This window comes from Cervus canadensis, chromosome 9, assembly GCF_019320065.1.
Source record: "Cervus canadensis isolate Bull #8, Minnesota chromosome 9, ASM1932006v1, whole genome shotgun sequence".
Classification (NCBI taxonomy): Eukaryota; Metazoa; Chordata; class Mammalia; order Artiodactyla; family Cervidae; genus Cervus; species Cervus canadensis.
The window spans coordinates 15,662,506-15,689,210 of record NC_057394.1 but is presented as its reverse complement, the minus strand read 5'-3'; the positions used below and the strand labels follow the sequence as shown (position 1 = coordinate 15,689,210).

General features: G+C 40.2%; 1 protein-coding gene across 2 annotated transcripts in view; it reads right to left on the bottom strand.

The window, feature by feature from the left end:
• Positions 1-26,705, bottom strand: part of LOC122447477 (ATP-binding cassette sub-family C member 4-like) — a 1,659,665-nt gene that overhangs the window by 18,324 nt on the left and 1,614,636 nt on the right. For both annotated transcript variants that reach the window (XM_043478129.1, XM_043478124.1), the window contains exons 21-26: positions 21,972-22,122; positions 16,216-16,335; positions 14,799-14,909; positions 12,276-12,376; positions 11,009-11,200; positions 1,968-2,123 (exon numbers count right to left, since the gene is read on the bottom strand). In XM_043478129.1, coding sequence (XP_043334064.1) covers positions 1,968-2,123; positions 11,009-11,200; positions 12,276-12,376; positions 14,799-14,909; positions 16,216-16,335; positions 21,972-22,122 — 831 coding nt within the window. The remainder of the gene's footprint in view (positions 1-1,967; positions 2,124-11,008; positions 11,201-12,275; positions 12,377-14,798; positions 14,910-16,215; positions 16,336-21,971; positions 22,123-26,705) is intronic.

The following is a 26,705-nucleotide window of genomic DNA, read 5'->3' as shown; positions in this document are numbered from 1 at the left end:
TGAGGACAAAAAGGCCCCGAGCCCCAGTTCTCTTGGGTATTTATTAGGTCAAAAAAAGCAGCAGGTAGTTGGCGCAAGCGGATTGGTTACACAGCGAGTAGTTGGTGCAAGCAGATTGGTTACACAGTTGCAAGGCAATTTTTGTTGGCCCAATCCTTCGTGGGCTTTCAGCTTTCCCCTGATAGGTTCCCTTTTTCTTGCTAGGCACATGTTGATTGGCTAGCTCCAGGTGGCCTGATAATTATGTTACCCCGGGAAACCAGGCCCACTCCTAATCTAGGCTTCCTGTCATGGCTTAGCCGTGACAGCCTCACATTTTTATTTTTGCTTCACTCTTTAAATTTATGCAAATAATTTTTATATTATAAGCAATTAGCATAAAAAAATCACCAAGAACCACAAAAACAGAAATTAAAGAACACAATTGGTCCAGAATGTGTTACTCTTTTTACTTAAGTAGAAATAAAACCTAAAAGGTTAGTGTCTAGATCCTTAAGAATAATAATAATTCTTATTGACTGAAGGTTCCCAGAAGCAGGCATGAGCATATACATTTTTTCACCCAGTTACACCTTTACAACAAATCTGAGTCAGTAACTCCTAGACCTGGTAGAAGGTTGAGGATACAGAAGCATGGAAGGTGACTGACCTCATCGAGGCCCCACAGTCATATGAGGCAGAGCAGGAATAAAAATGTGAGTTATGTTAACACTAGGTCTACACTCTTAAACCTTCTAGCCCTGGCTGCCTCTTGAATGATTTCCTGGAACTCTTTACATCCTGCCCAGTTTCTCCAGATTATCTCTGTTTATCAACCCACATTGTGACTTGGAGACAAATGCATAAAAAGTAGAATAATTAAGGTTCTGTGTGATGTCAATGGATATTTAGTCTTTACTTAGATGTGCTTCCAAACATTACCAGCAGAGCCAAGAATCATCTAATGTTATTTCTTTATTTATAGAGCTGTTGTTGTTGTTTTTTTAATGTACACAAGCACTCTTTTATTATTGGTGGTGGTGGTTTAGTCGCTAAGTCATGTCCAACTCTTGTGACCCCATGGACTGTAGCCTTCGTTCAGTTGTGTCTGACTCTTTGCGACCCCATTGATTGTAACCCACCAGGCTTCTTCGTCCATGGGATTTTCCAGGCAAGAATACTGGGGTGGGTTGCCATTTCCTTCTCCAGGGGATCTTCCCAACCCAGGAATTGAACCCAGGTCTCCCACATTGCAGGCAGATGCTTTAACCCCTTGAGCCACCAAGGAAGCCCTTTAAGTATTAAGAAACATTAAAAATAACACAACACAGATTTCTAGATCCTTTTATCCAAGGATATGAAAGAACTTTACAGACACATCCATTTATTTCTGCTAACTAGTCTCATTGGGTTATTCCTGAGATGGGTATAATTAAAACTTAAAAACTGAGGTGCACAGTGATGGAATTCATAGCTTGTGCTTTTTCTTACTATTCTGTACTGCCTCCCTGGTTAAAATCATTTAAGGGTTAAATTCTAAAAGTTTCCCCAAAAAGTCTATATACCTTGTAATTCTCAAAGCCTCACAGTTTCACAGAAAGCACTCCAGGGAGATAATCATCTTTATTTCCCACAGCAAAATTTCATCTTTAAGATACTTAAAATTCATGTTTCCATATAGGAACCTCTTCAATGCTAAACCAACCATTTATCATTTTGGTCTCCATATTACATGGTTATCAGCAGATAAAACTGTAACACCTAAGAAGTCTGAGTCCAGAAATATATCTTGGTAAGTTATTAAATCACATGCACACAAAACAAAAGAACAAACAAACCCTGATATCTATTGAAAACATCTGCTGCTAAAAATATGCTCTCTTGGAGGGGAAAGGATCAAATCTTTCTTGTACTTTGAAAAAAATTAAAAGCAAGTTAATGAAGGTGCCTTATCAAAAGAACATGTGACAATGCTCTGACATGCATACCTGAGGTACAACTGACATTTTCTTCCTTAAATGGTGAAGTCCAATACTGGTTATTGAGATATTATCAATCCAAATGCCACCTCTGGGTTCTGACAATCTAAAAAGCGCAGCAACGAGGGAACTTTTTCCAGCTCCGGTTCTTCCCACAATGCCCGTCTGTAAAGAGATCCAGGAGGTTTAAGAATTAACAATATAAAACAAAACTGGGAGAAACCTTGGTTGTTGAAGATGAACTTTAAAAGTTCTACATAAAGAGTAGTCTACTAATATTTAAACCATGGCACTGTAGATGTTGTGGGCCAGATTATTCGTTGGTGAGAGGTTGGGAGCCTGTCCTATATATCATAGGAGTTTTAGCAATAACCATGGATTCTACCCACTAGATACCAGAAGCACCCGCAACACTGTGAGAACAAAAAATATCAGATATTGACAAAGTTCCTTAGTTGAAACCCCCAGAAAGTCCCCAGAAAGAGTTAAAAAAACAGAATCTATTAATATCTACTAGCAATGAAAAGACAGCAGTCTCCTAAGAGATCCATAAGAAGTCTGAGAATAATGTGGTAATTTTACAGAGATGTCAGTAAGTCAAGTCAGAAGAGTTATACATGAACAAGCAATCATTTTTTCAGGGATTTATTATTTAAGGGGAATTATTCTTTTTAGAGATATTAAATCACTTCCTGATGTTAAATATCTTAATTATGCTCTATCTAGATAGGAAACATCTTAAAATTGTAAACCGCAGGTCTCAGTGTTCCAAAAGACAGTAGCCAATAGGCAAAATACACGTGATGAGTCAACAACAACACAAACAACATTTGCTATTTATATGGGACCTTTCATCTGAGCTATTCAAAAGATATTTTACTAACCAGTTAATAGTTATAATTGTACCTTGGGAAAGATACATGTGAAGTGTCAGTCTAGTTATTAAAACCAAAGCAGAGAATATTTAAGTACTTTAACAGTAAGATCAAAGAATCAGTATAATGTAAGTAAAATGCTGGTCAGGAATGAAACTGTACTGTAAAAACTAACTTTTAGCTAACTTTTAGCTGTGTGGATTTAAACACGTATGTAGAAAATAGCATTTTTCCCCTAACCAATGAGTTTATCCAACTGCAAATTCTCTGATGGGAGCTACCCCAATGATGATTTCATCTCTATTTAGGACTATGGAGTTGATGAGGGGTATGAGACATAATTTCAATCATTTATAAATTAATTCAGTCAATAAATTTTTTAAAAGTCACAGCTTTAAGCAGAGAAGAACTAAACCTTTCTGAGCACTGATTATATGCTATGAACTTTACATACTTTCTCATTTGAATATTTCCAAGTTTCCAAAGCTTAATCTGTAAAATCAATAATTGTAGTTCAAAAAAGAGTTTATAGAGATTACATGTAAGAAAAGTAGCTTTAGTTGATTTATCTTTGAAGCCACCTTCTACTTTATGATAAGTTATAATTTATATAATACAGATGGGCCATTTTCTGCATGTAGGCAGGCTCTAGTACATGTATACACAGCTCATATGTTTAGGTACAGGCTGACCTGGGCAATATTGCAGGTTCAATTCTAGATGACTGCAATTAACTAAGTATCACAATAAAGCAACTCACATGACATTTTTGGTTTCCCCATGCATATAAAAATCATGCTTATGCAACATTATAATCTGTTATATGTGCAATTGCATTATGTCTTAAAAGAACAGTGTACATATGTTAATTAAAAAATACTTTATTTCTAAAAAATGCTAACCATTATCTGAGCTTTCAAAAAAACTTGTTGTAGTAACATCAAAGATCACTGATCACAAGTCATAAAAAACATAATAATTATGAAAAAGTTCGAAATATTGAGAATTACCAAAATGCAACAAAGAGATATAAAATGAGCAAATGCTATAGGAAAAATGGTGCTGATGGATGTGCTTGACTCAGAGTTGCCACAAATGTTCAATTTGCCAAAAAAAAAAAAAAAATGCACTATCTGTGAAGCACAGTAAAACCAGGTATGCCTGTATTTCTGGGTGTTCTCATGTGTAGATCAAAACACATCAGAACACAGACAAGGACTATGTCTGTGAGAATGTCTGTGAGCTCCAAACTCCAGTGAGGAGAATAAGAAAGAAGTAACTCAAATAATACCCAGCTTTAGCTATTTCTACCATTCAGTCAGCTAAACTATAGTCTGGAAGTCTTTCCCAGGTCACCAAAGACTTTTACCAATTGCTCATGGAGAGTATTACCAATATCAGTAGTTTTACATTCCTAATACCAAAGACACTTGAAGATAGTCTTATTTTAGCTGCTTTGCAGCTGCCCCTTTGGTTTTTCCAAATAGGCCAAAGCTGGTCTGACAAATGCACCAACTTGTCAAGACATTTGTAGCTGTGTCTTTTTTCGTACATCAAACTCAATACCCAATGCCCCACACAAAAAGCCCCTTCCTCTGACTCCCCCACTTTACTCTCATTACTTCTTTCCCAGGCTCAAGTGCCCACCTCACTTTGCTGAGTCCAGCATAGTGCCAAGTCCTGAAGACTCTACTTCTGCAATGTTTCATGGCTCACTTTCTCATTTTAAGGCCCAAAGTCATCACCTTAGTGACAGACTATATCAAGTTTTAAAAAAACAAAGCAAACCTTTTTCTTAATCATAATCAGTGCAAATGAATCTGAAAAGCAAATACATGCTTTTCATCTGTCATCACCACAGACTCTATTAAAATCATCCCTAAGATGTTGATGTATCTTTTTTTCTGGCTTTGTATGTGTGTGTGTTAAAGATACAAGCTCTTTTAAACAAAATGGTATTAATATGAACATACTACTACAATCTGTTTTCAGTAGGTATTTCATAAAAAATACTTATTTTAATGGCCATGTAATATTATAGTACTTATGATCATTTATTTATCAAACCCCTCTTGGTGGACATTTAGGCAGTCTCTAATATTTTGCTATTATATATAACTGTGTGTTAAATATCCTTGAAGTGAAATCTTTACAAGCAATCTTCCTTATTCCCTTAAGATAAATTCTTAGATGTGAAATTGCTGAGAAACAAGTATGGACATTTTTAAAGGATATTCTTCATTACTGCCAAATTACCCTCCAGAAGTACCATACCAATTTCTGCTCCCACTCGTTTCCCAGCACATCACAAACCTGGGTCTTATAGCTTCGTTTCAATCAGCATCAGTTTGTTTCAAAAAAGGGAAATCACTTTCCCAGGACATCTTGTTGGAGGCACAACAGCTCCTATCTCCCTGCCTCCCACATCTGCCGACTTGGGTCCATGTGCACTCACTTCTCAGATTAAACTCCCGAAGGCCAGCTCTGTGCCTGTCACTCTACCCCGGGACATCTCTTCTACAAAACCATCCCCACTAAGCTCTCCATCCTTCATCTTCACAAGTCAGCTTCCTTGGGGTCATTCAGTAGTTTTGAGGGCTGAACATGAAAATATCTTATACACCTGGGAGTTCATTTCCCCGAATGCACTGAAGGTGCCTAGTTCTTCATTCACTGAATCAGAGCAGCATGCCTTTGTTTAAGCTGATTTCATCTCCCAGAAGGACTTCCACATGCATTTCCACCTGCTGAAACCCTAAACACACATCAAGAAGTCTGTCTCACATGGCTAATTCTTTGAAAATGCTCTACTTGTCTCCTCATGTAGACTTCTTCCAAACCTATATCTTTTTCTAAACTTCTATAAAAATCATGACCACCTTAAAAAAAAAAATCATGACCACCTTCTATCTTACAAAGCTAATAGAGTCATTTTCTCGTCTATCAAAATCAAACTGTGTGCATTGTCAACAGGATCTGTATTGGATTTTCTTTTATATTATGTGTATCATCTGTGGTGTCCTTTGTAAAAGAGGTTTTCACAGGGGGCTGAAATTTTTAACTGAGGGTAGAGAAACGTATGAAAGATCTATTATTATATTCTCTAGGTATATGAAAACCTGAATAGAGAGACAGATACAGTAGATAGATCCTACGGCTATAAATATAATTGCAGATGGCCAACCCTTCATTTTCACAGAACATACAAAATTTTACACAGTGTAAGTGGTTAAGGTCATTTTACATCCTATGAAAATGACAACTATCTTTGTCTAAGCATTCACTGTGTGCTGGTCTCCATGCTGGCTGTTACACAGGTTTTTATCTTCTTTAAGGTATACAACTACCCTAGAGGTAAGGTCCTATCACTTCCATTTTGCAAAAGAAAAGATTGAGGCTTATAAGGTGAATTAGTCTGCCTGAAATAACAGAGCCCATTAGTTACAGCGTAGGACTCAAATCCACGTCTGCCAGACCCTTTTCCATCTGCTATGGTCTCCTTATCAACTGGATGGCCTGAAGCCTTATCATGTCCTTCTGTCTAACTAGATGAGAGAAAGTGGGTAGAGGTGTAGTTGCAGGCCTAATATAGGGATCCTAAGGCCAGAGAGTTAAAGCATAATGTCAATATGGGTGCCTATAATGTGGTGGGTGGGATAAGATCTGATATCACTGAATAAAGATGGTACCTGAGGTCAAGTGGGCCAGCTGTCAGCAGGAACAAACAGCACCCATAGTTGGGCTTGGAGAGAAACCTGCAGTTAAGTGGGGTACACAGTGCCTGGGGAACAGGCCAAACAAACCTTGGGCCCTGCTTGGGGCAGCAAGACTCATTTCTGATACCATCAGGTGGTGAAAGAGGCACACATATGCTGCTGTGTGAGGCTGTCTCTGACTTCAGGTCCAGACAGGGTTGAGCCGTGGGAAATCCCTCCAGTCCCTGTAGGGGCTGGTGTGGGGAAGGACAGACAGCAGGATGGAAACTGCCCGTGATGAAGACAGACTCAAGGAAAAGATGCAAATAAATGCAGTGAAATCACATGGTATTAAATTACAATGTAAAGGTGTAATCTGCAGAACAGAAAAGGAAATCTGTAGGTAAGTGCCACAGAGCTTTCTAGAGCTTCATGCTCAGTCACAACAGGGGTTTAGATGATTCATTAGCTCCCCTTCAAATTGTCAAAGGACATTTCTTGGAAATCACAGGTGATCACTCATCAAAAACTGCCCATGGAAAAGAAAGGACTTTACTGGGAGGTCTTGTTCAAATGCAATGCTGAGTCAAGAGGTCTGGTGAGCCTGAGACTCTGTATTTCTAAGAAGCTCCCAGGAGATGCAGGTGCTGGCTTGTACCACAGTCCAAGTCACAAGGAATTAGGAAACCACCTATGTAAGGTGGCAGTCTAGGAGTGAGGAGAAGGGCTGCTGAGAAAATAATATGTAAACAAAGATAAAAGGTAGGAAAATAATATTTGGCACATTAGAGCGAAGTCTAATAAGTGTCTGTAAAAATAAATTATCTAGGAAATAGCTCTCAGCAAAGAAACAAACAAAAAACAACTGAACTCAATCTACCTCCAGAGCTTGAAAATGCTTTAAAATGGCCCAGGACTCTCCAAAATGATCAAATCAACCACAAAATCTTCTAAATGAAAAATACACCCCATGTTCAGAATCTAACCAGGAAACCTAGGGTACTATTTACCTTATGAAATTGAAAGAAAGTGTTTGTCTCTCAGCCGTGTCTGACTCTTTGTGACCTCATGGGCTGTAGCCCATCAGACTCCTCTGTCTATGGAATTCACCAGGCAAGAATACTGGACTGGATTACCATTCCCTTCTCCAGGGTATCTGCCCAACCCAGGGATTGAACCTGGCTCTCCTGCAATGCAGGAAGATTCTTACAACTGAGCCACCAGGGAAGCCTCATTTACCTTATATTGGTTCTTTATTTTTACTCACTATTTCTTTCATGATTTAGAAACCTGCATAGTACCTACTACACTTTCATATTGACTCTAACTTCCAGGAATCAGAACAACAGAGGACATAATGGAAAGAGAATAAAGCCCCACTTCTGCTGGGCTGGCTCACTCCCACATCCCTCTTTCCCCCAACCCCCCACAGCTACCTCTCCCAATCAAATTCTACACCAAAGCAGTGTCCTGGAGTGATGGGGGCTGGGACAAGTAAGCAGGAGTGTAAACAGGGTTTGGAGAAGGCAATGGCAACCCACTCCAGTACTCTTGCCTGGACAATCCCATGGACGGAGTAGCCTGGTAGGCTGCAGTCCATAGAGTCGCTAAGAGTCAGACACGACTGAGCGACCTTTCACTTTTCACTTTCATGCATTGGAGAAAGAAATGGCAACCCACTCCAGTGTTCTTGCCTGGAGAATCCCAGGGATGGGGGAGCCTGGCAGGCTGCTGTCTATGGGGACATGACTGAAGCAATTTAGCAGCAGCAGCAGCAAACTGGGGGTTAACAACTGTGAAGTGAAATGGCTTCATGAACACACTACCCAGGTGTAATCTCCCAACACAGAAATGAAACTAATGGTAAAAAAAAAAAAAGAAACTAATGGTGACGCTGAGTGGACCAAGACACAGATCAAAAGTCACATTATCATAGTTATTAAAACTGTGCAAATTTAATTTTCTCTCAAACACTTTAGAATCTTAGGTAATCCTATGATTTGGGAAATTTAAGATGGAAGAATACAAGTTTGCTATGTTCCTAAGTTGTACTACAGAGTTTCATATAATGATAATTCATATTTTTGGCTTCTGAGGAAATTTAGGATTAGTACAAATTAACAGAATTTTGTACAATGGGAAATCTGACAGACACATTGTCTACTGACAAACACTGACAAACCTACAGTGCTATCAGGGACAGGATTTTATCAAGAGCTGAGATTAATGTCTTTCCATTAACCTCACTTAGAGTGCAGGCCTCACTTCTTTTCTGACCTACAAGGGAACTGGAAATAATTGGGAGCTGGCTTTTGCCGTGTGACTAACTGAAGCTGCTCCCTGGGGAGCATTTGGACATTGAGTTGATTATTTATTCTTTCATGTCTCAAGAGTATCAGTCATTAAATAACGGTTATAGTCCACTAGATAGGTCTGTGGTGGAGAGTTATAGAGTGGTTATTTAAATATTTAACATTCTAGGTAATCAGCTGTTTACAAGTTGTCTTGTGTGTGTGTTTTGGTTACTGGTTGCTCACACCTGTGTTAAGTCCCCCAGCACCCTCTGTGTGCCCTGCAGAATGCCACTTTCTGAGGAACAAAGATGACAACAAGATGCTCCCTGATCTTAAGAAGCCTCAGAGTTCTTCGAGATACAGACCCAAAATTATAAAGCATGCCATAGATGCTACCTTTATTTAAATGTGGTAAATTTTACATAACATAAAATTTACCAGCTTAACCATTTTAAGTGGACGATTTAGTGTTAAGCACATTCACATTGTTTTGTAGCCAACTTCCAGAATATTTTTTGCCTTTAAAAACTGAAATTTTATACCCATTAAACTACAACTCCCCATTGCTCCTCCCCCATCCCTGGAGACCACCATCCTACTTCCTGTCTTCATGAATTTGACTACTGTAGGAACCTCATATAAGTAGAATCATACAGTATTCACATATGGCTTGTTTCATATATCATGATATCCTCAGGGTTCATCCATGGGTCAGAGTCTTCTTCCTCTTTTAAGGCTGAATAATATTTCATTTTAAGGATATTATACATTTTGTTTATCCACTCACTTTCAACATGAACATTTCAGTTGCTTCCAATTTTGGCAGCTATGAACAGCTATGAACACAAATGTACCATACATGCTATCTTAAAAGATTACATAAGATTCTGTGGAAGCATAGAGGGGCTTAAAGAGGCAGATGCATTAAAGTTGACTGAGAAACTGAGGAGATATCCACTATCCAGATGACAGAAGGGAAGGGTCTCTGAGGTATAGGGTAAGCATGCACCCTGGAAGTGGGAGGATTCAGTGCTTTGGGGGGATCTATATGTGACCTGAGTACAGGGGGTATGTGTATGTTAGGACTCAAGGCAGGAGAGGTAGGTGGAACTTCCTATCACCTTGTCTGTTCTAGTTCATTGTCTTTTTTAAAACTCTGCCTTGGTCCCAGGCAAGGGCCTCAACTGAGTGTAGAAGGAACATCACCAAAAGACATGGACATTGGCAGGATCTCTCTGCTGTCTCCCACATGGATCTTCCCCTGCTCCATTCAATTTGCTTTCAGCAACTTTGAGTGTATCTCTGGGCCCGACCTCCAGCTAGGGACTCTGGTTCTTCACCTCTGAGTCATGATTCTAGACTCTTCTCTGATGGCCCCGAGCTAGCCATACCATCCCTATTTGGAGTGGACCTAGGATTGCACTGGGGTTCCAGAAGCAGTTTGCCCAGGCCAGTAAGGACCAGACCTGTGCTAAAGAAAGAAGCAGCTTGTGGGTGGGAGGTCAGGGGGATGACAGCTCAGTGTGGGTGAGTGGAGGACAAGTCTACAGAAAAGACCAAAGGACAGAGGAGGAGGCTGTAACTGAAGGGTATAACAGAGGATGAGAAGATTTCAGAAATACAAAGAATAAAGATGGGTAGGAAGGAGATATTTGAGGGTTAGGAACAGGGATCTAGGACTGACTTCCAAGAGTCAGCAAGAGTAATCAGGTATCATATACACAGTGGTCCCCAGTCTTTTTGGCACCAGAGACCTGTTTTGTGGAAGATGATTTTTCTACAGACTGGAGGTAGGAGGGTGGGAGGGGATGGTTTTGGGATGATTCAAGCACATTACATTTATTGTGCAGTTTATTTCTATTATTATTATCTCAAATCCACTTCAGATCATCAGGTATTAGATCCCAGAGGTTGCAGACCCCTGACATATAGTATCCCAGCTCAGGTTAAGTTCAGCTCAGGAGCCCAGAATCTACTAACCACCTTGAACAGCTCACGACACGGGGAAGGAAATGCTGAGATCCCCAGTCCATGGTTAGTTTCCAGGAAAGACTCCCAACAATGTCACTGATCTAATCCACATCCACAGAGAAACAGAGTCTCCCTGATACACCGACAAGGAAGCCAACAGCAGATGTTGCTAAATCTTTAGCTGGATTTTAAAGAGGCAAATGGTGTAAACAAACCTTTTCTTTTGATTCGGTGCATTCTGTCAGATCCTTCAACACCAGAGGCCCATCTAAGGTATGCCTGAAGTTCACGTCCTCAAAGGCAAGCTCTCCTTCATGGGGCCAGTCCAGTGGCGGACGATACTCGTATTCCCAGGGCGCTTCTTTCTCAAGCTCCATATATTCAACCACCCTTTCTGCTGACACCATCTGAAAGACATATGATATCACATGGGTTAGGAATGGAAAGTCTGGTTTATGCATGTTCAGAGACTGTAAATGAGATGTTTTGCTTTTTTATCTTTATATCTGCTTTTACGTGGTTAAGAATATCCCAGGTCTTATCATTCTCCAAGGACAGAAGTGGGAATCTAAGGAGGACTTTGATAATATGCTATTTTCTTGCAACACTTGCTTATGGCTACTTCCTTCAACATGGTATTAAAACTAAAAGAATTAGAAAGATGAATGGTAAGATTTTATTGATTCACTTTTCATACCTGAATAAAAAAACAAGAGAATTTTGTCAAAGAAAAGAATATTTATGGACATCGGTACATAATCCGTGGCCTCAGAAGGGCCGTGTGTTACGGATGAGCAGACCTGAAAGATCATCAAACCTCATTTTAATAATTAGTCAAACTTTCTACTCTATCAGGAGCTAGAAGTGGAATGATTTTATTTTTACTGTTTTCCTCCCTTTAGATGAAGGTGCAAATATTCAAGACAGGACATAATTTACACACTAAATCCTCCTTAACAGCCACAACTTGATACTTCTGATAGCACATTCTGAGAGGGAGTTTATCCTACCCAAAAGAAGCGACACCATCAAATTCAGGCGTTCAGTACATACAAAAATAAATGCTAACATGGAGGTGGGTGCAGAAATACCAATTAATTAAATAACCAACTTTAAAATTTTAAATTCTACTTTTACCAAAAATGAGGAATTACCCATTAAGGAACAAAAATAAACTAGTCCTTAAGAAATTAACTTGTATCCTTCCCAGGATTTCAGGGCCTCTCTGGTACAGAGACATTTATTATTTTTGAAGACATCTTGTGATAAATATAAAACCTGTTGACATGGTACACATAAGACTGAGAAAAAATATGTCTATATTTTATTTTATATTCATTTTTAACAGATGGAGGAAGAATCTAAAAAACTATTACCCACAATGTAAAAATAACAAGTCTAATATTTTACATAAGAACTGCTTTTATGCCATTTAATAACAAGGAGACTAGAAAAGGCTAAGAACATCAAGATAAACATCACCATTTTCTCAACTTCAGCACTTTGTCTGACGCACCACTGGAATATCCACGTGAATGTGAGGGCAAGAGAAAGCACTAGGCCAAACTGCCCTGGATTCAAAGCTAAATGAGGAAGAGAAAGGGGAATAAAGTCAGTCCCAATCTTTTTTAAAAAACTTATTTTATTGAAGTATAGTTAAGTTACAATGTTGCATTCATTTTTGCTGTATAGCAAAATGATTCAGTTATATGTACATTCATTTTCATATATTTTTCCATTATGGTTTATCAGAAGATATTGAATATAGTTCCCTGTGCTATATAGTAGGGCCTTGTTGCTTATCCATTCTACATATATAGTAGATTGCATCTACTAATCCCAAGTTCCAAAGTCCATCTCTCCCCCATCTCACCTCATTCTTGGCAACCAGAAGTCTGTTTTCTATGTCTGTGAGTCTGTTCTGTTTCATAGATAAGTTCAATTATGTCATATTTTAGATTCCACATGTAAATAGTATCATATGTCTTTCTCTATCTGACTTATTTCACATAGTATGATAATCTCTAGGTCCATCCAATGCTGCTGAAAATGCATTATTTCATTCTTGTTAATAGCTGAGCAATATTCCATTGTATATAAATACCACATCTTACTCTATCCGTTCATCTACTCATGAATATTTAGATAGTTTCCATGGCATGGCTATTGTGAATAGTGCTGCTGTAAACATAGGGATGGATATATCTTTTTGAATTATAGTTTTCTTCTGATATATACCCAGGAGTGGAACTGCTGGGTCATATGACAACTCTATTTTTAGTGTTTTGAGAAACCTCCATACTGTTTTCCATAGTGACTGTACCAGTTTACATTCCCACCAACAGAGTGGGAGGGTTCCCTTCCCTCCACATTCTCTTCAGTTTTTACTATTTGTAATCTTTTCAATGATGGGCATTCTGACTGGTGTGGAGTGGTACCTCTTTGTAATTTTGCTTTGCATCTTTCTAATAGTCAGCAATGATAAGCATCTTTTCACATGCCTCTTGGTTATCTGTATGTCTCCTTTGGAGAAATGTCTATTTAAGTCTTCTGTCCATTTTTTAATTAGCTTGATAGTTACTGAGTTATATGAGCTGTTTGCACATTTTGGAAATTAAGCACTGTAGGTCATGTCATTTGCAAATATTTTCTCCTAGTCTGCAGGTTGTCTTTTTGTTTTGTTTATGGTTTCCTTTGTTGTACAAAAGCTTGTAAGTTTGATTAGATCCTATTTGCTTTTCTTGCTTTTATTTCTATCACCTTGGGAGACAGATCTAAGAAAACATTGGTACAATTTATGTCAGAGACTGTTTGTTTTGCATATGTTCTCTTCCAGGAGTATTATGCTGTCATGTGTTATGTTTAAGTCTTTAAGCCATTTTGAGTTTATTTTTGTGAAGGGTGTGAAGGTGTGTTCAGACTTCATTGATTTACATATAGCTGTCCAACTTTCACAATACAACTTGTTGAAGAGATAACTCAGTCCCATTCTTAACTCCAAACCCAGCTCTTTCTGTCCTTTTACCAGAAAGATTCCTTTATAATATTTGAATCCCTTGCATATAATGGTAGTATATTACTTATACTTTTAATATGTGTTGATTGAGACCATGATACAATGGGAAAAAAAGCAAACAAACAAAAAACCTCATTATAAATTCATGTTGTTGTTCAGTCTCTAAGTCGTGTCCATTTCTTTGCGACCCCATGGACTGCAGCATACCAGGCTTCCCTGTCCCTCACTATTTGTGAATTCATAAAGACTATTAGTTCATTAATCCCAAGAGGACTGAGGCACACTTAACAGCATCATACAGGTGAGAAATAATGGCATCATTCAAACTTTGGTCATATGGTTTTGAGAACTATTATCCAGCACTTTCAAAGGAAAGCACAGCTATAGGAATAAATCACAAAAAACAAGGTTTCCAAGAGCCTCTGCTTTCAAATCTAAATACTACTTTCATTTTTCCATTATTAAAAACTGTGATTCAGTTTTGTTACTATGGAGCAATTACAGATGGTGAATTCATGCCACTCACACCAACATCTGCTCATCTGGTACCCACACAGTCGTGAGGATAGTGTTCTATTCTACAGAGTATCTTCCCACTCCAGTGTACCAGGCACCTACAACCAAGAGATCTGAGTAGACCTAGAGCTAAAACCTAAAGCCCTAAACTGGAGAAAAAACTTAATTGCAAACTTGGTTCTCTCTTCCCCAACTACAGGACACTACCCAGAATGTTCAGAAGTCTGCCTGCTACAGATGCATAAACCTCAACTCATTCAAAGAAAGATAAAGGGATAAAAGGTCTCATCAAGACCCAAATAACCCCCCTCCTTGGTCACACTGTGGAATGAAATGCTGCAAACATTTTAATACAACTCATTAGAAACAAAGGGTATATGATGTCAGACAAAGTAGCAAGAGTTCAATTTAACAACTTAATGCAGGTATAAATTATAACCATACCACAAACAGTTATTCACATCTGTACTTACTTTTTGCCAGCATCAGGGACCCAAGACAAATGACAATGAAAAAGACGGCACAGATGACATCCAGACGCACGGCGAACCATTGAAATGTGGTCAAAAGCAAGAACCAAGACTCTGGATTTGTGAACCACAATAAACAAGTAGAAATATCATGTTAGCTGCTTCGAGCAAGGGAGAACACTTCTCTCAGTTAAGCTACACAAGGTTTTTACACAAGGTAGGACAGCAAAGTTACACAACCAAGGAGCCCGAAGATCCAGAAAGCTAGGTTCTGATACCAGACAATGTATAGGACACATAGGAATCACTCCAGGGGCTTTGTGGAAAGCATGCACTGAAAATTTCAACCCACAGGTTATAAACAGAAATATTATAGTCATAAAGAAGATGGAAAAATGGTCTCATTGGTGTGTTTCCTGTAGTACTAGGGCTCGATATGAAGATCATCCTCTTATATGGTCTACATTTCCCAGTTCTCTGACAGCAGACAGCACAGTTCACCCTGTTTCCAGCATCTTCAGCACTTACTACAGGGCCCTGCACAGTGTTTAATCTTACGTGTGCTTAGTCACTCAGTCGTGACTGACTCTTTGCGACCTCATGGACTGTAGCCTGCCAGACTCCTCTGTCCATGGGATTCTCCAGGCAAGGATACTGGAGTGGGTTGCCATTTCCTTCTCCAGGGAGCCAGTATCTAAAATGACCATCAGCTAAAAGGATCTGCACATGGCTTTCAAAATGATACCTTATCTTGAAAAATGCAATAAAGAGTTTAAAGATGAGGCAGGATTTTACAGACCTAGAGCATATTCTGAAATCACCACCTAGGGAAAATATTTCACTGACACCCACAAAAATAATTTCTTTGTATCAAGTGAGCAACAAATCAGGAAATGATTTGCCTTAATCACGCCTGCCACTCTGCATGCTCTGAAAAGAAAGTTGGCAAACTAGAGTCTGGGGGCCAGGAATAATCCACCATGTGGTTCTGAAAATAAAGTTTTGTTGGAACACAGCTAGGGCCATTTGCTGATATAGTCCCTTTGTCTGTCTTCATGCTACAACATGAAAGGTGAGTAGCTGCAACAGAGACAGCACAGCACACAAAGTCTACCATGTTTACTATCTGGCTCTCTGCAAAAAAATGTTCATTGACTCCTGTCCTAAAGGGACAAAACCATAGGACGTGGTGACAATTGGACAATACGAGGCCATAAGGGGGAGAAAAGTAGGGGTGTGACAGGGGAATAGAGGAGCACAGAGAGGATGCTGAGAGGAAGGGGTGGGGGAGGCAGGTGTGCAGAGGGGGATGAGGGGAGGCACAGAGAGAGATGCTGGCCAGCCAGGCCACCCGAGAGGGAGTCAGCCTCAGAAGGCAGCACATCCCATCCTTAGAAATCATCTCCAGAAACGTACAGACCTGAGTGCAAATCCTGGTGTGCATCAAACACTTCCTGAAACCTCTGTTCAGCTTTGTACACCCGGATGCTCCAGAGTCCTTGGAGAGAAGATGCTAAGTGGGAAAACACCGGGCTCCGAGCTGGGGAAGACACATAACAGAGAAAGTCAGGGAGGCTGGATGCAAGAAAACCCACTGCCTCCCAGGCTCTGTGGTCACACATCCTGCCAAACGGCACACCTGGGGCTTCCTGGCGGGCTGCCTGGGGGAGGAAAAATGACATCATTTCTCAAGAGGTTTCTCTACGAGAACCCTCAAACTCTTGCTTAAAGCAAGCTTCACTTTAACAACCTGGAAATCAAAGATATGTTTTGAAACCATATTGGACCACATTCAAACTGGAGCTAGATTTAGATAATGAAATTCTTTGCTAATTCATTCAGTAGGTTCTCCTCAAATAAGGCCTCCCTCCTTATTCTTCCCTGACATCCCTCTGGGTGGAAATTACTGTTCACAAATGTTTGAGTCAGTGGAATTTTAAAATTTAATTCTCTGTGAGAGTACTCACCACCCTGAATTTTGATGAGCTACCTGTGTTTTGTCTCCACCTTAGATGATTAGCCTAAGGGCTGGGATAGAGTCAGTACATCCCCAACCCTGGACCCGAGCCAGACACAGGACAGGGTGAGATGAGAAAGGAGAGCGAACAGTCTGCCATCTGCCCCATCCTGGGGCTCTCCCTGCATCTGCACCAGGAGCCTCTGTGTGGGTCATGGAGCACCTGATTCTGCACCACCCTTGTGCCCACAGGACCTGGCAGACAAGGGGTCTTTGAATAGTCTTGACTTCTGCTCTGGGAACCTGATGGATGTTTTTATATCTGCCTGCTGGATACCTATCCTGGTGTTTGGAAGTCACTGTGGCTGTGACACTCATATCACCCTTTTAGAATTGGACAGTGGCCTTAGAGGCTATTGTCTTGAATGATTTCATGTGGGTTTGGGGTCTGGTGTCATATCACTGGTCATCCATTTTCCTCCATCTTCTCTAAGAGCACAACTGACCATGAGTACCAGGGTCAGGCTCCTGCACATCAGGGAACAGGTGGGCTGCAGGCTGCTGGGTAGTAAAGACCCCTTATGGTCTCATTCCCACCATGGACAAGGCTGTAACCTGCTGTTGTCAGGGGCAGATAGTGAGCCTGTGACTTCTGTCTGGGATGAGTGATAGATAACTTGTGTTTTATCAGCAGGAAATACTGACATCACTTTGTTACCTGTGCATCTCCTAGAGAAGACCTGTTAGTAAAACCTGGATATTTAGGGGAAGTGAACATCATAATAGGAGGCTACAGAGAATTTATAAAATGATGGGGAAAAAGAATCAAGGGCAAATCTCCAAATTATTTTCAAGTCCTCACTCCTTAGTCCAGCACCTGAATGCCTGTGTGGGTGACGGTTCAGCCACTACTGACAGGCACACAGGCACTGCAGGTGTGTGCCGGAGGTGGGCTGGGGTACAGACGGGCAAAGACACAGAACCTCTTCTTCCGCTTAGTGTCACTGGTTCTACCAGCAAGGAAGGAACAGGCTTCCTCCTGTGAGACACTGGCTCAGAGGGGGTGGGAAGTCCTGGGCTGGGGAAGGACAGCCTGGGCTGGGGGCCAGCTGACCATCCACTGAGCCCTGGGGCTACTTCCTGACTGGGACATGTGACCAGGAACCCTAACTGTTAGAGGCCCTCAGCTGTAATATTCTTTAAAAGAAAAAACCTTCTTTAAACCAGGACTTGATCTAACATTTCCCCTTGAATCTAACTCAGGCAAAGAGCCTAAAGTGATTTGCTGGTGCTTTTGACTGTCCAAGGGCATGTCTGTGGTCTTACTTCAGCATCCACACTGTTCTCTCTCTACATTCTATTGAGTGACCCTCAACTTTTATTTATTTTAGCTTCCTTTAACTTTATACTTTAAAGACAGCAACATGAACACAGACTAAGCTCCTGGTCCAGATAAGAAGGGCTGGGAGCTCTGTTCAGGCCTTTTCTGAACCCTCAGCAGGTGTTCCAACCAGACCCTAGAAAATCAGTCCATCTGGACACACGGTACTCACAGGGATGATGCAGGTGAATTCCGGGGCTCAGTGTACTGATGCAGAGAACCCAGTTTCAGAGAGTGTTGAACACTCACCAGAACCACACTTTCATTCCCAGAGCAAATGTTGTGACATCAACACTATCCATCACAGACAAAGCTTCTGAGGAGGAAGTAGACGTGCCTCTCTCCCAGGGAGAGTCCTGGAATGAACTCGTCAGTGTGGCCTCCCTCACCTGCTTCCCTCATCAGGAGATCAAAGTGCAGCTGATTCTCTCCAGCAGGGATGGAGGGTAGGGTTGACTTTAGAAACCAGGTGTCACCTCAGCCTTGAACACCAGGGAAGCCAAATACCCCATCACCTACCTCACCTCATACCCAAAAGTTACAGTGGGCCAGAGGGAATGCTGACCTGTGAAAAATCATCCTGCTTGTTTAAAATCCCACTAGGGCTAAGCAGGAAGCCAGGATGAGTGAAACAGAGGATCTGCAAAGAAAATTAACTAGAACAGGGAAAAGAGAATGTGAAGGCTCTGGTCTTGTCTTGTCCAGTGTTACATCCTCTTTTCCCAGAAGAATTGAGCTCACTGTCCTGAAGAAGACTAGGTCACAGCCATGGTGTCAGTCCACAGTCACAGACGCGTGACTGACAGCTGTGTTTTCCACAACCTTGGGGATACTTGGGGACGCACCCCACAAGGACTGCTGATCTTCCCTGGCAGGGGGAACTGCATGCAAAGACCCAGGGCTGACTTTCTTGTTGCAGGTCCTCATTCATGCTTCCTGAGACCTGCTAGTTGTTACTGTGTTCTTCATTCCCTCACGTTCAAGCCTCTATGCCTTTGGAAATGGCCAACAAGTACTTTATAAGCACTCACTCAAGAAATCCTCATAAGGACCCTGAGACTGAGGGACTAAGAACACTCACTGTTCAGTGGTGAGCTGGGTGTCAGACACAACTCTGTCTTATTCCCAAAGCTGTGTTTTTAGTCACAGCTGCACTGTCTCAGAAGGAGAAGGGTTAAGGACACCCACGTGTGACTATAGGCATTTTTCTCCAGACTCTGCCATTTATGTTCAGAAAACTTCAAAATCTTACTCAACTAATATCCAATAGTCTTAGCCATGACTGCACATCTTACTAAATACCTTCAGGTGAACAAAGTCCCTGGGAATCTGGCATGAGAACCCCTTAAAACAGCAGACTTGAGGAGTCATGGTCTGGATATATGTGACACACGTGCTAACCCTTCCCTAGTGATGACCATGGCAGACATTGCTAGTTGACCACAGAACCTTTTCAGACAGAATTTGGATATGGCTTCATCATTCAGGCACTGCCAAATGGAAAGAGTTGGCTAGAGAAAGGCAGCTAAGCATCATTTAGTTTTATGTACTTCTCCATGACTGATCATTGTTGTGCTTACTTTTGTAAAAATGTGCAAAAAAAAAAAAATTATAATCAGCTGTAGATGTGTCATTAAGATGACAAAAATTAAGCTAAGTTTCCAGAGGCAGCTAGGCACTTGGATCTGAAAATAAACCTCAAGATGCCAGTAGTCCTTCAGAGTACAAGGATGAAGCAAGCTTATGCAATTGAAGAAAGCAAATGGGTGTCTTTCTTTTTGCTGGTTCCTCAGCAGTGACTTTTTTTTTACTATCAGTTACTATTTAAAGAAAACAGTGGCAGTATTTATGGCACAGACCCATCACCTAGAGAGAAAATTTAAATAGCTCTAATCAACTGGCCACCATATTTGGTTATCTGGGGTGTGGAGGAGGTTACTTGGGTTGGGTTGAATTTATTGTCTAATATTGTGGCAGCTTGTTAGAGTGCAACAAACACCAATATTCACAGGGATAGGGCCAAAATTCTCAGACTCTTCAGATCAAACACTGAGAAAATCCTGTACTGCTCCTTGAAAAAGCCTCAGGAGGTATCCTTTTCTCCATTTCCATATGAAAGGAAGTGGCACATTCTCCAAGCATAAATCTCAGTCACATGTTCCTTCTGGGACAATCCTTCTTTGAATGTACCAGACACCTGCTTTGCAACAAGACTGCCGAATGACTCAGTTTCATGGGTGGCCTCAGATCATAAAACATCTGACGCTTTGTCCACGCAGAAGACTGGATGGAGCTCATCACTTCCTCTTCTGCCTCCCTAGGTCCTACCATCCTACCAAGTCACATGAGCAGGACATCACACACACCTGGACTCTACTGCTCCCCATCTATCTAAACACCTCATAAGACCAGACCTCATGGGAGGTCAGCTAGTTCTCTTGAACAGTTAAATTTTTTATAGATTATAAAAATGACACTATCCTTTATGCAAATACTTAGGATAAACGTCTCTCAATAGTTTATTATTAAAAATATGCAAATGCTACAACCCAAAACTCCTTTATCTTGATGAATTTAGATTTTTTCCCCATTTAGTAAATACAAAAGTCATGGGATCAATATGCTTGTCTTTTTGGCTTGTTTTCCACAAAGTCAAGTTGGTGTGAATTTGCAATAATTATCTATCTTTGGAATTTCTGATAAAAACATCTTTCCTTGCTTTTTGGCTACTGTCCTTTTATACCTTTTTGAAAAGACATGTAACAATTCTTTCCTTATGATTTTTTGTTTTAATATTGATGAAATATGTTTATGCATTAATAGTGAGATAATCTCTGAATTATTTCATCCTCTATGATTACCTGCATAATGGAATAATTAATCATAAAATGTGTTCCCCATTATTCTAAAACTAGGGACTTGAATGGAAAAATAGACTAAATGCATACTAAATGGATCTCTTTCCTGTGTCCTCCTAAGGGGATTATTTTCAGCATCTATTTAAATGAATAACTTTGGAAAAGGGAGACCACAAATAGTGTGGCATCACTCAAATACTGGCGATGATAAAGAGCAAATCTGAAAAATAACAGGGCTTATCTTTGCAAAGCATTTAACAACTGAAATTTATTTGCCATCTTTGGAGTATATGAGAGAATGTATTTTTCAGATATATCACCTCTAACATGGAAGTATATTTCCTGATGCCTCTTTTCCTTTTCATGAGCTTTTTCTTTCCTTGTCATTTTTAGTAACTTCAAGGAGAGAAAAATCTCCTAGTTTCCTTCTACATTAGTTCCAGTATGATGAAACATTTTATTTTTTTGAAAAGTGTTTATGGAGTTGCTGCTCTGTGTTAGGAAGCATGTCATGAACAAAATAAAAACAGTTCCTATCCTCATGGTACTCACATTCGTAATCACTGTGCTAAAATGAAAAGCTGCAGCTGACCTGCCACCAGATCCATTTGCCTTAAGGGCCACACTGACTCTTGGGAGCCATAGTATTTAATTAGCCAATGTTCAGTTCAGTTCAGTTGCTCAGTCGTGTCCAACTCTTTACGACCCCACGAACTGCAGCATGCCAGGCCTGGCTGTCCATCACCAACTCCCGGAGTTTACTCAAACTCATGTCCATCGAGTCGGTGATGCCGTCCAGCCATCTCATCCTCTGTCACCCCCTTCTCCTCCTGCCCCCAATCCCTCCCAGCATCAGGGTCTTTTCCAATGAGTCAACTTAGTGAAAAATTCTGGAAGACAGTCTGCAGAATTTCAGGGGTCTGGTTAATTATGGCATAAACAGAATTCAGCCATCCCAACCTGAGAACCCTGGCACTCACTTGTACATTCCAGGCGTTTGATATCTCCATACGTCCATAAGAAATATATCCGAAGGAGGAAGAAAATGATGCTAAGGGGAATCACGGGTATTGCAATCCAAGGAATCACACCCACCATCACACCCGCCACACCAGTCATAAATAGAAACATCTGAAATAGAGAAGATAGGTACAGAGGCCTCCTTAACAAGGATTCTATTCAAAGATAAACTTGACTGTTTTGCTGGGATTCAATTCCTTTACTCAAAAGATTTGTTGGAAAGGCAGGAAATGCTTTACCATCCAAAGAAATACAATTATCAGTGGTCATTATGATATTTATTGCATGTGTCAAACATTCTGATAAGAACTTTCTGGGTATTAGCTCTTATGATACACTCAGTAAACTGATGAGGCAGATGAGAATATTTGAGTAGGACTTGAATCCAAAACTATCCAAAGTCAGTAGATGTTAGTAGAGGGATGAGTGAGTAAGCATCACAGGTGAGGAATCCAGAAGCCTCAGCTATACATGTGGAGAGAAAGATGTGGTTAATTACACATTCAGTGTCCAGAAAAGTAGGACAAAATTAAATGTTGAACTTTGGAAACAGAAATTCTTTCTTTCTCGGTTTTCTAACCATAGTTAACATTTACTAAATGCTGACTGTGTAAAGCTGACTGTGTAAAGCCCTATCTAGTAATGGTACTATTTTGTTTTACAGATGGAAACACTGAAGCACAGGGAGAGGAAAACAACTTGATGGAGACAACAAAGCATAAGTCACAGAGGTGGGGAGTCCAACTTTATGACACACTTAAGCCTGCTCTCAACATATAATATCCAGCCCTCAGTGAGGGTGGCTATAGTATGACCAAAAAGTAGAAAGAAAACTTAGAGAAAGTCTAAGAAGTTTTTTTTTTTTTTTTTTTTTTTTGGCTTAAAACCTCTGGCTCCTTTTCGCTCAAAATTTGCTTTTGAGCAAATTTAAGCTTGCTTTAAGCTTTTGACACATTTAAGCTTGCTCTCAATGTAGGGCCAACTTCCTATCATTATGCTAAGTATTTAAAATGCTTATTTCAAAGGCTAATGATTATAACAACAGACAACATTTACCAGGTGCTTACTATATGCAAGGCACTGTGCTAAGAGGTCTATGAATATTCACTCATTTATCACCTCATCCCCCGAGGTAATTTTATCTTGGGAAATGATCTTGGCCTAAAAAGACCTCAGGTATCTTTCTGGCTTACTTCACTCTGTATAAGGGGCTCCAGTTTCATCCATCTTAGAACTGATTCAAATGAATTCTTTTTAATGGCTGAGTAATATTCCACGGTGTATATGTACCACTGCTTCCTTATCCATTCGTCTGCTGATGGGCATCTAGGTTGCTTCCATATCCTGGCTATTATAAACAGTGCTGCGATGAACATTGGGGTGCATGTGTCTCTTTCAGATCTGGTTTCCTCAGTGTGTATGCCCAGAAGTGGGATTGCTGGGTCATATGGCAGTTCTATTTCCAGTTTTTTAAGAAATCTCCACATTGTTCTCCATAGCGGCTGTACTAGTTTGCATTCCCACCAACAGTGTAAGAGGGTTCCCTTTTCTCCACACCCTCTCCAGCATTTATTGCTTGTAGACTTTTGGATAGCAGCCATCCTGACTGGCGTGTAATGGTACCTCATTGTGGTTTTGATTTGCATTTCTCTGATAATGAGTGATGTTGAGCATCTTTTCATGTGTTTGTTAGCCATCTGTATGTCTTCTTTGGAGAAATGTCTGTTTAGTTCTTTGGCCCATTTTTTGATTGGGTCATTTATTTTTCTGGAATTGAGCTTCAGGAGTTGCTTGTATATTTTTGAGATTAATCCTTTGTCTGTTGCTTCATTTGCTATTATTTTCTCCCAATCTGAGGGCTGTCTTTTCACCTTACTTATAGTTTCCTTTGTAGTGCAAAAGCTTTTAAGTTTCATTAGGTCCCATTTGTTTATTTTTGCTTTTATTTCCAATATTCTGGAAGGTGGGTCATAGAGGATCCTGCTGTGATTTATGTCGGAGAGTGTTTTGCCTATGTTCCCCTCTAGGAGTTTTATAGTTTCTGGTCTTACATTTAGATCTTTAATCCATTTTGAGTTTATTTTTGTGTGTGGTTTTAGAAAGTGTTCTAGTTTCATTCTTTTACAAGTGGTTGACCAGTTTTCCCAGCACCACTTGTTAAAGAAGTTGTCTTTTTTCCATTGTATATCCTTGCCTCCTTTGTCGAAGATAGGTGTCCATAGGTTCGTGGATTTATCTCTGGGCTTTCTAAAGAACATTACAGCATACTAACACATATATATGGAATTGAGAAAGATGGTGATGATAACCCTATATGCAAAACAGAAAAAGAGACACAGACAGATGTACAGAACAGACTTTTGGACTCTGTGGGAGAAGGCGAGGGTGGGATGTTTCGAGAGAACAGCATCAAAACATGTATATTTTCTATGGTAAAACAGATCACCAGCCCAGGTTGGATGCATGAGACAAGTGCTCGGGCCTGGTGCACTGGGAAGACCCAGAGGGATCAGGTAGAGAGGGAGGTGGAAGGGGGGATTGGGATGGGGAATACATTTAACTCCATGGCTGATTCATGTCAATGTATGACAAAATCCACTACAATATTGTAAAGTAATTAGCCTCCAACTAATAAAAATAAATGAAAAAAAAAAAAAAAAAACTGTGGTGCTGGAGGACTCTTGAGAGTCCCTTGGACAGCAAGGAGATCAAACAGTAAAGCCTAAAGGAAATCAACCCCGAATATTCATCCGAAGAACTGATGCTGAAGCTCCAATACTTTGGCCACCTGATGTGAAGAGCCAACTCATTAGAAAAGATCCTGATGCTGGGAAAGATTGAGAGCAGAACGAGAAGTGGGTGACAGGATGAGATGATTGGATGGCATCACTGATCCAATGGGCATGAGTTTCAGCAAACTCCAGGAGAGAGTGAAGGACAGGGAAGCCTGGCTTTCTGCCATTAATGGGGTCTCAAAGAGTTGGACACAACTGAGCAACTGAATGACAACATGGAGGCAAAGAAAAAATATATATATACCAATGGCTAAATTTTATTTTTTAAACTATACACAATGGATTTTGATGAAGTTGCTGATTAATGCAATAGAGATGAAGAACGAAGCAAAAGCATTTTCTTCCTTAAACTTTTATCAAACTATGTTACTGATTTTCCTTTAACCCATTGTAGCATCTGACAACTCTGAGAATTAAACTTATCAGTTCTGCAAAAACAAAAACAGACAAAAAAAAGACCTCAGGTAGAATAGAACTGGGCTTTCCCAGTGACTCAGTGGTAAAGTACATGCCTGCAATGCAGGAGACACAGGAGATATGGGTTCAATCCCTGTGTTGGGTAGATCCCTGGAGAAGGGCATGTCAACCCACTCCAGTATTCTTGCCTAGAGAATCCCAGAGGAGCCTGGTGGGCTATAGTCCACAGGGTCACAAAGAGTCAGACATGACTGAAGTGACTTAGCTCACATGTACACAGAATAGAAAATCAAGGCATTGTATGATGCTAATTTAAGTTTCCATCTTTATCAGGAAAAGTATGATATTATGGTATAAAGCTTTAGGCGACAGAAATGTAATAAAAATTAGTGTCTGTCTGTTATAGGGAAGTGAGGTGGGGTGGTGGGGATGTGCAGATTCACACGGCCTGGGCCAAGGCCTCTGAAGTTTAGGAGCTCAGATGGATACAAATCCATGATGATCTGTACAAGGCATAGAGTGTTGGAGAAACAGGCAGGATACATGAACACTTTTTAGAGGATTCTAAGAGACTGATGCCTGAATTTCACAGGCTGGTTTAACAAACAAAATGAGTGGCATGAATAATTTGCAGGTAATAATCACAGTTGATAAAAATTTTGAGCAAAGAGGAGCCAGAGTTTTTGAGCAAAAAAAAAAAAAAAAGGCTTTCTCTAAGAGTTTTATTTCTACCTATCAGTCATACTATAGCCACCCTCACTGTGGATTGGATATTATATTATAAAAACACATATATACATACAATGTATGGGTTTACATTTGTATGTATCTATGTATATAAATTTCTGAATCTTTTGTTGTCAGTTGTCTCAAACTCTTTGTATAAGTTGGTAGAAGACAAACATAGTATACAGGAAAAAGCCAACATCTGAAAAAGGAAACAAAAGATTCTGGTATGCAATAAACATCCCTTCCCCGAAGCTAATCTCATTTCTTTCTTCCATATTCCCAGGAATTCCAAGGAGCCTAATCCAAGCTACACACACAATTCCCACCTATGATTGGATTTCAGGCCAATCTGATGACTCACCTCACCATGGCCAGTGTTTCTGTACTTCTGTCACACTATGACAGAGACCATGATGTGTGCACACCAAGAAGAATGTTGACCTAGAAGCAAGTGACTTGAGTCCTGATGCCCCAAGATGCAGGGGAATCATGTTGATATGCTTATAACCTATTAGGAGCACACCAGTTGGGAAATTTCACCCAAAGACAATGAAGCCACATGAACAAATACAAAAAATTCTTGGATGAAATCTTTCACTTGAGAGTACATGGTGATTTTTCACAATTCAGGATAATTCTTTAGTTTGCAGAGAATGACAACAGTCTGATTAGAATGTCGGATCACTAAGGCAGAAGGCCCATCACCACCACCTATGGAAGGAAGTCTAATGAGCACCTCTCTTCCTCAAGAAA